Consider the following 12,192-nt stretch of genomic DNA (forward strand, 5'->3'; position numbering starts at 1 on the left):
CATTGGAGGAAGGAGGGAGCTTTGTCGTTTCTTAGCTGATGATGAGCAGCACACATTGTCTAGTTGACGCACGCGAACACGCAGCATCGCCCTCAGTCACGAGCCCAAATGATTGACAGCTCTTTCGCCTTCATAACTTCCCCAAACTCTCGCTGTCACAATCCAGCAGTACGTCCGTGGCTGTTTGTTAATGCTGGCGTTGTCATGGCAACAGGCTCCTAATGTCCGGCGCCCAAGATCACAGATGACGGCTGAGGCGAGCGAGGTTCATGTATAATTGCGGCGGAGCTCGCCTTGATGCGTGTCACGGTTTTAACCCCGTCCGTGCCGGGGCAGAAAAGCAGCCGTTAGAGAGAACGCGCGGCCTCAGAGTGAGAATTAGAACCGGAGGAAGCCGGCGCGTGTTCGGCAGCAGTCGTTCTGCTTGGCCTGGAGTTGTCATGGCCACCGAAAAAGAGTCAGCGGGTGCAGCGGTGAGTTAGCGCTGCGGCGCGGAGAGAGAGAGAGCGTGGATAAATCACTGCCACGATCAGTCTGAGACGTGATCGTAAACAAAGGAGACAATCAGGAAGAAGAACCGGCGCCGGCTTCCTCAGCGCTGCGTCATCCATTCTGCACCACAGCATCCGATCTGACACCGCTTCTGGTGCTCTCGCTTAACTCTGGCTCCTCCGGTTGCCTCCTCCCTCATCTCCAGCCCTCCGTCCATCACTGGGCTGTGAGACGTACAGTAGAGGAGGGACCTGCTGCACGCGTGCATCGATTAGCCTTCACCTGAGGCGAGGACGGAGCTTCCCGGCCCGACGCCGCTGCTGACGGTGCACTTTTCCGCCTGTCAGTCTCACGCTCCTCAGTCTCGCAGCTCGCGCCAGCCTCCAGAATCAATCCATTATGTTTCCAGGTGAGATTGTAGTTTTAATCTGTGCAGAAAGAAGAGCAGTAGTATCAGACTCATTCACTCCTGGCAAAGAGAAACTGGTGTATTTCCTGAAGCATCGTACTGATACTTCAAGGGCAGCATTTCACGCTGAGCTGAATCCATGAACTGTGGTTCAATTAATATATTTTCCTACAAATGATTCTGCTTTAGTGAAATAGATCTTCCAGCTTAATAGGCTTTGTTACTTTGTGCTCCCCATGGCTGGACTCCCAAAATACCCACTATCAGTAATGAGACATTACAGCAGAGCTGACACCGGTTCGCTGTTCAAAAATGAAGCCGTTTATGATCAAGGCGTCCAGTCAATTAGGTCCCATCACCTTGAAAAGCCCACGCTCGTAATAGAGTTATGATATTTAGCCATCCCTTAAATTTGAGTTTGACTCCCGAGTCATTTTTCCTCAACAAATGGCCACTCGGTTTCTCATCACCTATAATTACTGTGTGTGCGTGTGTGCGTGCGCGCGTGCGCGTGCGTGCACGTGTGTGCGTGTGTGTGTGTGTGTGTGTGTGTGTGTGTGTGTGCATGTGTGTGCGTGTGTGTGTGTGTGTGGCAGACAGCCTCATTAGTGGCTATCTACACCATTAGCAGCCTGTGTCCTGGCTGTAATTAGCTGCAGAGGCTTTGCGCTCGTCCCCATGTATGATCACCGATTTCACTCCTTCTCGTCGGCAGCCGCCTGCGCACTCGCGCGAATGCTGAGCCACACGTTTTGATTTACACACAACCTACGCGACAGGCAGATGCACGCTTCGTCGCATCGTTTGCCCACATCCCTGGGCTGTTGTCAGCACACAAGCCTCCACACATTTGCCTAAATGACTTGTAGAGAGTAAATTGTACAATGTGAATCAGCTGTTTGGTTTGGCCTGTCACCGGAGACTACACACACACACACACACACAGACACAGACACACACACAGACACACACACATACACACACACACACACAGACACACACACACACACACACACACACACACACACACACACACACACACACACACACACACACACACACACACACACATGACCGGCAGCAACAACGCTGCCGACGATAAAGAAGAATGGATTGATTCAGTGATCCTCATCCAGCATCCCGGGGAATAGGTGTGTAACTAGACAGTGATTCATTGGTATGTGCAGGATGGAAGAGTTGGAAACAAAAGAGAGAGAGAAAGCAAAAAGAGAGGAGGTCGGCAAGCGAGCGATGAGTTGGGCTCTCGGCCAACAGACCACAGGCTGTCAGCCGCATTCACACTTACAGCTCTGTCCCCACCAGCTCCGAACGCAGACGAGCTGCCTGCCAAGGATCAATATCCACCCTGTCAGCCTCTGGAGAACAGCCAAGGGGCCGGAGCCTGACAGGTGAGCTGCTGAGATCGGGTTTTAGCAGAACTGGAGGGGGTCAAACAAAGCTGATGGTGCTCAGCGCCGTTTCCGTCCAATCAGATCACAGGGGCAAAAGTTGGGCTCACGGCTGTTTCCCCTGGAACGCTAACCTCGGCTGCCTCTTAGACGAGCCGTGCTGTGCTATTTGGGTTTCTAATGTGATGAAGTGATTACCCGCTGATTGCATGAGCGTGTTTGGAGCTCCAGTATCGAGCATATCTGAGTGTGTAACTTGCAAATCGTTTGTTTTGCACACAGTGCGATGAGAGTGTGGGGTCTCGAGAACATGAGGCATCGGTTTTGTGATGGGAGTGAAGTGAAGCCTCCACAGAGCTAATGACTGAAGAGCGTCTTGTTTGAATGGACCTGGCAGTAGATTTTTCCTTTACTTAGTAGGTTACAACTCATGTTCATATCATCAAACATTTGTAAACTTATTTTACTAATGAACTAAAACTCCAACGTGAGCCTCCTCCCAGTGACGCTGCTGAAGCTGTGATCAGTGAGTAGAACGTCCACATCACCGCTGAGGCCCAGAAAACATGAAAACGGAGCCAATTGAATCAACTCCTCTCCAAACTCTCTGACGCTCTAAGTGCAGGTCGGACGCTGCAGGGTTCGTGTAGCTCTCTGCAGCAGAGCTGACAAGTCTGATTAGGATTCAGGTTCAGGGCTTTCAGCACCGCGGACAGCTCCCTTCACATTCTCTCGTTCTCTCCTTCGCTCTCACGCCCCCTTTTCAACTTCCAGCCATGGGGCATGTGACGCCCGCGTCCCACTAAATGTCTGCTACGCCTGACTGGACGCGGAGGAGCCCGTCTCTCTGTCCGGCTCCGGTCGGGTGGCACAGGACCGCTCTGTTGCCCTTTGATCCTCCTCAGAAGCAACAGCATAAAATTCACCTGGCATCAATTCACCAGGAAGCTCTCGCTGTTGTACTGTATTTGTGTTTTAGGATTATTTGGCTTATTTGTATTTAGAGGAGTTGACTGTCTGAAAGCCATAGTTGGGTTTTTTGTGTGGCTTTTTGTCCGTTTCAGTGCCGCTCCACTGGCAGCCCAGTGGGGCGAAAGTTTTTACTGTGTGACTGGAGCCTCGCCAGGCTGAGACTGGGAAGGCTGGCACATCGTTTCAGCAATCACCCCATAATTCCTCCATTTGAATATGCTTGTAGCTTGTGGCAGCACTCGAAAGACAGAAAAGGTGAGAAGCAGAATCAAGGAAAAGGAGCATCCACCTTTTTTCACATGCTTCTATAGCTTTGAGTATAAAATCGCCATGGAGAGTGCGTGCGTGCGTGTGCTTCCATCGTTGCTCTCACTCGTTTCATTCTGTTTTTGAGATGGATTTCTGGGTGTTGAACATTGTTATAAACACCACAGAGGCACGAGGCACCGTTTTTTAAAAGGCCACCGCCAAATGGATGTGCGAGTCAGAGAGCGTGTGGCCTTTACCCGCACGGCTGCGAGCCACAGCGTTTTATTGTGAGGCATTCTCGCCCGGCGCTGCCGCTCCCCTTAGAGGTTCGAAGTCTTCCGGCTTTTAGTTTTCCAGGCTGCGTGGGTACGATGACGCTCCGCTCCGACCTCCTTTGTTTGGTGCTCCGAGCAGCCGAACACACCCACCGCGCAGACGTAACGTGACTAAACGCGAGGTGGCTGCAATCGATTCAAATTTGCTGAACGCAAGCAGGGAAACGTGCCAATAAATCCACCGAGTCGGCTTCAAGCATCAAAGGCAGAGCATTTTCACCTTGTTTCCACTGACCCCAAGTGGCAAAAACATGAATTAATGCAGCGATAAAGTGAGCGAATCCATCTGATGACTGCATCCTTCTCCATGAATGCTATGAATGGAATTTAACTCATAGCATGAGTTGCTTCAACCCTCACAATGAGTTTGTCTACATGTGTTTTACATTTGTGTGCTTCCTCTGCTGCAACCAGGCCCGTCACCACATGAGCGGCTCCTGCCATCGCTTTCCATCTAAAGCGCTGTTCTGTTCTCTCAACGTTGCAGGTCACTATTCACCCTGGAAGAGCCCTAAGCAGGTAACAGGCCTCGGCCCCCGAGCGCGGCCAGCCCCTCCTCTGCTTGTCTAACATTACTAGACCCTGTGCGTCCTGTGTGTGCTCATATACAGAACCAGAGCCAGGCCCGAGCGATGATTCACTGTTTGGAGCCCGTACAGCAGGTAGCCCTTCATATCTGGCACTGCTTTATTGTTATGAGATGCCAGAAAGGTCAAGCAGCCCATTCATAACGCAGCCAGACTCTGGGCCCCGTGAGTCGCGGCTGATTCATGGCCGGACTCGGTGCCATCGGGGTTATCCACACTCCAGGGTTTTGACTTACGCTGCAGCCGTAGCGCCGCTGTCTGTCTGCGGTCGGAGCGCTGTGGCGTCGCCCACGTGCGTTTTCATCTCTCTCTATCTATCTTCATTTCACAGCGTTTGTCCATACGTTCCAGCTCACGCGTCTGTACACCCGCGTTTCTGCACACGTCCTCTCAGCTCTGAGGTTCCTCATGTCCCCATTCCAGACCACAACTAACGAAGCCTGCATCGTTCATTGTGCATCATTTCTGCTCCATCTGTGTTCAATCGCTCCTTTCTATCTCCCTCAGAGTAATTGTATAATAAATTTGCTGGGGGGGTGAGTGGAGCGAGCGGCATGCGGGGCACCTCTGTGTTGTCTTCTCTGTTCACTCTCCATCTCTGCTCATCTGTTGAGCCCCCTGCATTAGTTCAGTCTAATTAGGCATCGTTCGTTACAGGACGGCGTCAGCAGCTATGAGGGTGACATATTGAGGAATTTGGCTAATAAGGGATGAATGTGGACTCGCCTGACGCCGCCGAGCCAAAGCTCAGCCTGCAGCTCCAAACTGTTTCCTTTGCAAATGAGCTTATTGAGATTTGTCTGTCAAATGCAGCCGATGCTGTAGACACCAGGGCTTTAAAGCAGGTGTTTGCCTGCAGTGTTCTGCATATGCAGAGTTCACAGGTCTAATCCAGCACCTTCTTTATTCCCGTGTGCCTGGAACCAGGCCGGTCGGTCTCCGCTCCCTCCGGGTCCGACCTTTTAACGCTGTCTCACGCGTCAACGCGCCATTTTAGCCGATCAGCTTAGCGCCGTGCCGCTAAAGCGTCCTGACTGACTGGTGTCGTAAAACCGCTTATGCAAACCAGGTGTAAAGAGCGAGAAAGTGAAGCGCACACACAAGGATCAGATCCAGCATCCAGTCTTTCAGCCACTAACCTCACTAACTGTGTGACATCCCCTCTGTCCCGCTTCCGTTGAATAAAAGCCTTCTGCTTCAGCCCTGTCATCATGATTACTGCGTTAGCAGGAGGAAAGCTGGAAGGGAAGTACTGACCCCTCATGCTGCTGTGCTTCGCAGGTTCTGGAGCAGTGGGAGTCCCAGCAGGGCCCGATCAGCCCTGCTCAGACCGGCCCGCCGGCCCCCGTTCTCCCACACAGCGCCCCCTTCCCCACACAGCACCTGCACAGGGCCTCAGTCCCGGACCCAGCCTCCGAGGCCTTGGCCCTGGCCAAACCAGACCCCTATGACCTTTATGAGAAGTCCAGGGCAATCTATGAGAGTAGGCGTAAGTACTGGAGCCATAGAGCAGCACTGTGACCACCTCCTGCTCTCTCTGTCTCTGTCTCTCTAGCCATGAACCAGGCCGGCCTTCGTTGGGAGGAGGAGAGCTGCGTGTTCCACATATTCCCTTGTTCCCGTTTGCTGCTTCTTATCCTCCTGGAAGTCTGTTCTGATCTCTGTTTAAGGCCTGTGTAAGAACAGAATGAAATCTCTCCTCAGTGACTGGAAGGATCTTCCCATGCAGACACTCGGCCTCATTACAAACTGTTTATGCTGTTGCTACATAAGGTTTGGGTGCAAATGTTGGACAAACCTCTAGAAGCTGGACTTCATGTGTGTTGCTGTGCAGCTCTCAGGCTGTTGAGGACTTGTTATGTGACTAATGTGACACTGCAGCTGCTGTTAGAACTCCGAGCGTCTGCCTCCTCTTCCTCGTCCACTGTTGCTGTTCAGTGAAACCCAGCAGTTGTGACCCCGTCAGTGGTCCGCGTGGCGTTGTGTACTGGTCTTCGCTGACTTTACACCTGCAACAGGAGCGTCCTGTGGTTAACCGTGACGCCGGCTGCTCGCGTCTGGAGTCACGGCTCCTCTCCTGCTGCGTCCCAGCGCTCTGATTAAACCCGTTTCCCTGCTTTGAGGGCCTTGATGGCAGATCAGCTGGTGTCCCACCTCAGTGTAAATAAGGAGCGGGTGTATTACGCTGTAAGCACTTCCTGACGTTTATGGATGGTGCTGGGTTCCCGCGGTGACAGCAGTGCTGAGGCAGGGCCTTTCTGAGCTGCTTCCAGTGTTTGTGGGATCGTGTGCAGGATTCAGCCGTTGCTTAATGTTTACGCTTGCTCTCTGCGTCTCCCTCCATCCAGAGCCCGGCCCGCCGTGTGGAAGGACCGCGTTTCCCGCCGACTCCTCAGGTAAAAACCTAACCTCGGCGCCGGGGCACTGGCTTCGGGCTCGGTGGGGTTCTAACGCCGTGTGCCGTCCTCTCGCCCCAGGAGCCGAGTACCAGGACATGGAGGTGCACCTGCGCCGGCAGAAGTCTGGGTTTGGGTTCCGGGTGCTGGGCGGGGACGAGGCCGGCCAGCCTGTGAGTCCAGAGACGCATGAGAAGGCTCGTATGGCGATGGGCGTGGAACCCTGTCACCCCCTCCTCTCTAACCCACTACACACACTGCGCACTTCTTAACCTTTGACCTCTGTCCCGTGAGAGACTGATGGCTCTGTTGTTGTCCGTAAACGTAACACGCCAACACCTCACTTATAACCACCACTTTAACACGCATGTGACACAAGCACAGCAGCCCCGCGTCCGAGCCCGCTGCTGCGGCGCCGCCTCCCTCATAACGGTCCTCTCCATTACAGATCCTGATCGGGGCCATCATCGAGAAGAGTCCGGCCGACCTGGACGGGCGCCTGCGGCCCGGCGACGAGCTGCTGTTCGTGGACGGGATCCCGGTGGCGGGGAAGCCGCACAGATACGTCATCGACCTCATGCACAGCGCGGCGCGCAACGGCCAGGTCAGCCTGGTGATCAGGAGGCGGATGCCGGCGGCAGGTGAGCGGACAGAAGCAGAGGCAGCACTTTGCTGTGGCTCCTGTAGTCCGGTGGAAAGCATTCAGCGGCTCATTAGCTGAGTAATTACACAAAGAACACACGTTAGCACTTCCTCTGGTCCTTCTCAGATGCTGCCTCCTCCTGTGATCTCCACTCTCCACTTGTCTCATTATTATTACTGCCTACACACACTTCTCCCTCCGTCTGACTCACGCCTGGCCTCTTCTGTGGCCCTCACTTCCGTCCTAATTGTCTGACTCCCACCGGCACTTTGTGCGGTGTCAGACGGCGCCCTCTGCTCTCGGCTCGTACTCCTGCCTTCACACGTTGAATTCATTTCTTTCAGAGGATGCACTGAAACACTCAAAGTAAAGCCATACACCCGCTTCTACAGGCGAGTCCTGCCCGGAGAACGGACGCAGCCCGGGCTCCGTCTCCACCCAGCACAGCTCCCCGCGCAGCGACTTCACGTACGCCAACAGCACCGGCGGCGCCCCGGCGCCCAACGCCGCCGACGGGCCGCCGGCTCTGAGCGCGCAGCCCAGCGACGTCATCATCAGCCGGAAGGAGAGCGAGGGCTTCGGCTTCGTCATCATCAGCTCGCTGAACCGCCCCGAGGCGGCCGCCGCCAACAGTGAGTGCAGGGACGTCCTCCTGTGTGTCCAGCATCACATCCAGAGTCTCAGACGTGTGAATGTGAACTGGTGAAGCACCTCCGCTGTACAGACCTGCCTCCGGCATGTCACTCACACTTGTCTTTTCGGGCCGCTACCGCGCGGCCTGGCTCTCTCCCACAGCCGTGCCCCACAAGATCGGCCGCATCATCGAGGGCAGCCCGGCCGACCGCTGCGGGAAGCTCAAGGTGGGGGACCGGATCCTGGCGGTGAACAGCCAGTCCATCGTCAGCATGCCGCACGCCGACATCGTGAAGCTGATCAAGGACGCGGGCCTGGGCGTCACCCTGAGGATCATCCCCCAGGAAGGTGAGCGACCGCCCCTGACCTTTAACGGTCCGTTCTGTTTCCGGCCCGGTCGTTTAGAGGCGCGTTAAAGGTTCGGACGCTGCTGAGCAATGCTTTTACGGGTGGCTCTGCATTGTGTGGAGCTCTGCTTTGAGAGTCACGCTGCTCGTTTGAGCGGCCAACAAAGGCTCTGAGGGAAGCACACACACTGTTCCACCTCTTTCATGTTCAGGCAAAGCATTCAGCGCGTCCGGTGAACTTCTCAGAGTTATTGACTCGCTGGTGCACACATTGGCCAAATATGCGGACAAATGCATCGCCTGTGATTCCTCCCTCCCTCCCTGAACCACAGAGGTCAGCAACCCCCCATCGGCGCCCAGCTCAGAGAAGCAGAGCCCCATGGCCCAGCAGCACAGCCCCAAGACCCAGCACAGCGTGGCAGCATCTCAGCTCAACCCGGCCACGACGGAGCCCGGCTCGTCTGTGAGCCAGCCCAACCCTGTTCTCCAGCAGAGCCCTGTGACCCAGCCAGCTGGCCCGCCGCCCCAGGCCTACGCCTACGAGAGCAGGTAGGAGCCGCCGACCTGTTGGGCTCCACAGACCAGGTCTCCCTCCTCGTACAGAGTGTGTGTTTTCTTTAGCTCGCTCTCCATTTTGTTCTATAACATCTCTTAACTCTTGCAAGCTGCTGAATTATTTAGATCAACTGCTTCTTTACTGAGATCTGTTGAATATTTTACTGTAACTACAGAGGTCTAACATCCTCAGTGTCGCTGGCTTCACACAGGATCCACATGCTGTAGCCTCGCAGAGAGCTTGTTATGGTGTGCAGATTTCATGATGTTTGAAGGGAAGCCGTTTAGTCCTGCTTCACCCAAAGGAGCCGTGTCTGCGAGCTCAGGGCGACTGAGCTTCACTCCTGTCCGTCTGTTAGTTACAGGTCTGAGGTGAAAGCCAGGCAGGATGTTAAACCAGACATCCGGCAGCCGCCATTCACGGACTACCGACAGCCGCCGGTGGATTACAGACACCCTCCGGTGGCCGACTACAGGCAGCCGCCGACGCTGGACTACAGGCACCCGCCGCTGCTGGACTACAGGCAGCTGAGCTCTGACGCCAGGCAGTTCACCATCCCCGAGTACAGGATGCCACCGTTCCAGGTACCGGATCTGCTCCCGCAGCATCAGCCGCGTGTCATGCCTCCGGCCTTACCCAACCCGCTTGTCTCAGCTTTCGCAGGACTTCGACTTCTTCACCGTGGAGCTGGACAAAAGCGTGAAGGGGTTTGGCTTTAGCATCCGCGGGGGGCGCGAGTACAAGATGGACCTGTTCGTGCTGCGGCTGGCAGAGGATGGGCCGGCCGTCCGCAACGGGAGGATGAGGGTGAGTGACGACGCCGGGGGCCCAGCTTCTCACAATCCATCCCTTATTGTCTCCACCTGCATCTGCATCCAACATGCAGAGTCCCACCTCCTCTTTATGCCTCTACGAGAGCTGAGGGCGGCTCTGTTCCTGATCTATAATGAACCCGTCAAAGATAATGTGCTGTAAACGGCCCTAAGGGAGCTGTAACCTTCCTTCCTTGTGTAGCCGTGGTGAAAGGAGTAGGTCCTCGCTAAGCTAACAGCACATGACATTTTGAGTTTAGGCTTTTGACCCACAACCTAATCAGGAAGCTTTTGTGGGTTCAAGTGGCAGAGTGGAGGCTTTTAAGGGAGACTCTGTGTAGTTATGCTTTATTATAGGCGACCCCTCAGTGCATCTAATTACCTCTCCACGCTTAAAAGTGCAATAGAAGCAGCTGTGGGTTCATTTTCCTCCACTCACTAGACTCACTCGAGTCCACTCCTGCCTCTCAGACGCCTCTGGCCTGTTCTGCTGCTCCTCTCTGTGTGTCTGGTGGATCAGCCCACCTCTCTGTCTCCACGTCCAGGTTGGAGACCAGATCATCGAGATCAACGGGGAGAGCACCCGGGACATGAGCCACGCCAGGGCCATCGAGCTGATCAAGTCCGGCGGGAGGCGGGTCCGTCTCCTGCTGAAGAGGGGCACGGGGCAGGTCCCAGAGTACGGTGAGAGCGAGCGTCCGCCGCCTTCTGCTGAGCTCAGCATCCTCCACTCTTAATATCACTTCAGCTCCTGATAACAGATTTCTGGCATGTGTGTTGGCGCGATAACACCTGTACAACTAATGATTTCTCTTCTGTGTTTGTAACTCTAGTTTCTCATTTCAGTGCTCCTCCACTAACTGACTGCTCTAGGTTTTACTTCCCTTTATATAGGAATGGTCCCTTCCAGTCTGTCCATGTGCATGAAAAGCGAAACGCAAGGCTCGCCCTATTTCTTCCTAATGGGCCACGCTAAAGACACGGTTTGTGACCACGCTGGTGTTTTCTCTTCACGTCAGCCGTGCCTCCCCGTGTGCTGTGCTGCTGTGTGTCGTGGCTGTAACCACCTGCACGCGCCCTTTGTTTCTGAGCTTCACTCCAGGCTGCAGGAAGTAGCCAAATTACCCAGCACAGATCAGTCAGCTCCCATCGGCCTTCTCCAGGCCCCAATGTGCAGCGCCGTGCATGCGTCAGCCCAGAGGGGAAGCTGCCGAGCGCTTCTGGAAGGGGACGTTATTTCACGTGACACCGCGGTGGAGTCACATAACGAACATAACAACGGTTTAACCACACGTTCGGCGCTGCGAGGGCTCGATTCAGCATCTCATCTCTGCATTTGCATACTGGAAGGTTATGCAAATGATTTCACACAGATCACGGGCTTCTAGGGGGCTGGTTCCTTTTCATTTTGACTTCAGGCCTTTGTGCTTTTTAGGAATAGCTCAACAACAGCAGCATGGTGTGAGCATGTGCATGAGTGTAAGTGTGCGTCTGTGTGTGATTCAGTAGAAGAGCTGCACCTCCAGGCCACAAATTCATCGAAGTCCGAGGAGTAAACGTCCACTAGTTCCCCTTTAACTGGCTTAGAGTCAGTCAGTGGCCGGTGGGTGTCTGGAGCCGAGTGTTTTCCAACAAACTCACCTGCTATAATTTGTGCGGTGTTGTGCTGACTCAGCGGAGCTTTTGGCTGAGCCGACAACAGATATCAGCACAGCGTGAGATGCTTAATAGTTCAACAACAAGCCTCGCGCCCCTCGTTGTTCCAGGCTGGCTCGGCGCTGAATGGATGCTCTGCTCCGGCTCCTCGCGCTCCTCGGCCTCGCGTGCCACCGCGCTGCCAACGACTCTCCTCGTAATTGGGTCTCGTGGTGTTAGTGCAGCCAGCGGAGCGCCGGCCCCCCGCCTCGCCCCGCTGGACGTGACTGATGGCCGAGGGGCCGAGACGCATCGGTGCAGAAAGAGGAGCTAACAGTCCGTGAGAGTGGGAGTAGCGGAGCCGCCGCAGCAGCTGCGCAGGGCGCAGCCTCCTCCAGCCGTCAGAGGGAGCGAGGAGGGCACTCGACCCCCGAGGTCCCCGTTCTCGCTAAAGCGCCACCCTATTGGGCACATCATCCATTTCATTAAACCTGTTTTCGATTTTCCACCAAGGTTTCAGATCAGCCGAGGCTTTAAAGTGAACTATGGGAGGCAGGCTGGCGCCGACTGGGAGTGAAGTCGCCCTGTGTCACGCTGGGAAGTGGGTCGTGGTGCAGCTCTGTTTGTTTTTGTTGAGTGCTTGTGCGGTGACGTGCATGCCGGCCGTGTGCGTTTGTGCGGTTTCCATGGTAATCACTGCGCGTACGTGTGTTCCAG

The 12,192-nt window shown here is 54.9% G+C and overlaps 1 protein-coding gene across 9 annotated transcripts in view; it reads left to right on the forward strand.

Annotated features, from left to right (window-relative positions):
* magi2a (membrane associated guanylate kinase, WW and PDZ domain containing 2a) overlaps positions 1-12,192 on the forward strand; it is an 86,273-nt gene that overhangs the window by 70,938 nt on the left and 3,143 nt on the right. For 4 of the 9 annotated variants that reach the window (XM_029163875.3, XM_029163879.2, XM_029163880.3 and 1 more), the window contains 11 exons: positions 4,354-4,385; positions 5,735-5,942; positions 6,802-6,849; positions 6,931-7,046; positions 7,298-7,490; positions 7,885-8,124; positions 8,288-8,473; positions 8,805-9,021; positions 9,387-9,612; positions 9,683-9,835; positions 10,386-10,524. In XM_029163875.3, coding sequence (XP_029019708.1) covers positions 4,354-4,385; positions 5,735-5,942; positions 6,802-6,849; positions 6,931-7,046; positions 7,298-7,490; positions 7,885-8,124; positions 8,288-8,473; positions 8,805-9,021; positions 9,387-9,612; positions 9,683-9,835; positions 10,386-10,524 — 1,758 coding nt within the window. Of the gene's footprint in view, positions 1-4,353; positions 4,386-5,734; positions 5,943-6,801; positions 6,850-6,930; positions 7,047-7,297; positions 7,491-7,884; positions 8,125-8,287; positions 8,474-8,804; positions 9,022-9,386; positions 9,613-9,682; positions 9,836-10,385; positions 10,525-10,734; positions 10,824-12,192 lie in introns of all 9 variants that reach the window. The other 5 variants (XM_029163883.3, XM_029163884.3, XM_029163876.3 and 2 more) reach the window with 5 other exon arrangements.

Source organism: Betta splendens, chromosome 9, assembly GCF_900634795.4.
Source record: "Betta splendens chromosome 9, fBetSpl5.4, whole genome shotgun sequence".
Taxonomy (NCBI): domain Eukaryota; kingdom Metazoa; phylum Chordata; class Actinopteri; order Anabantiformes; family Osphronemidae; genus Betta; species Betta splendens.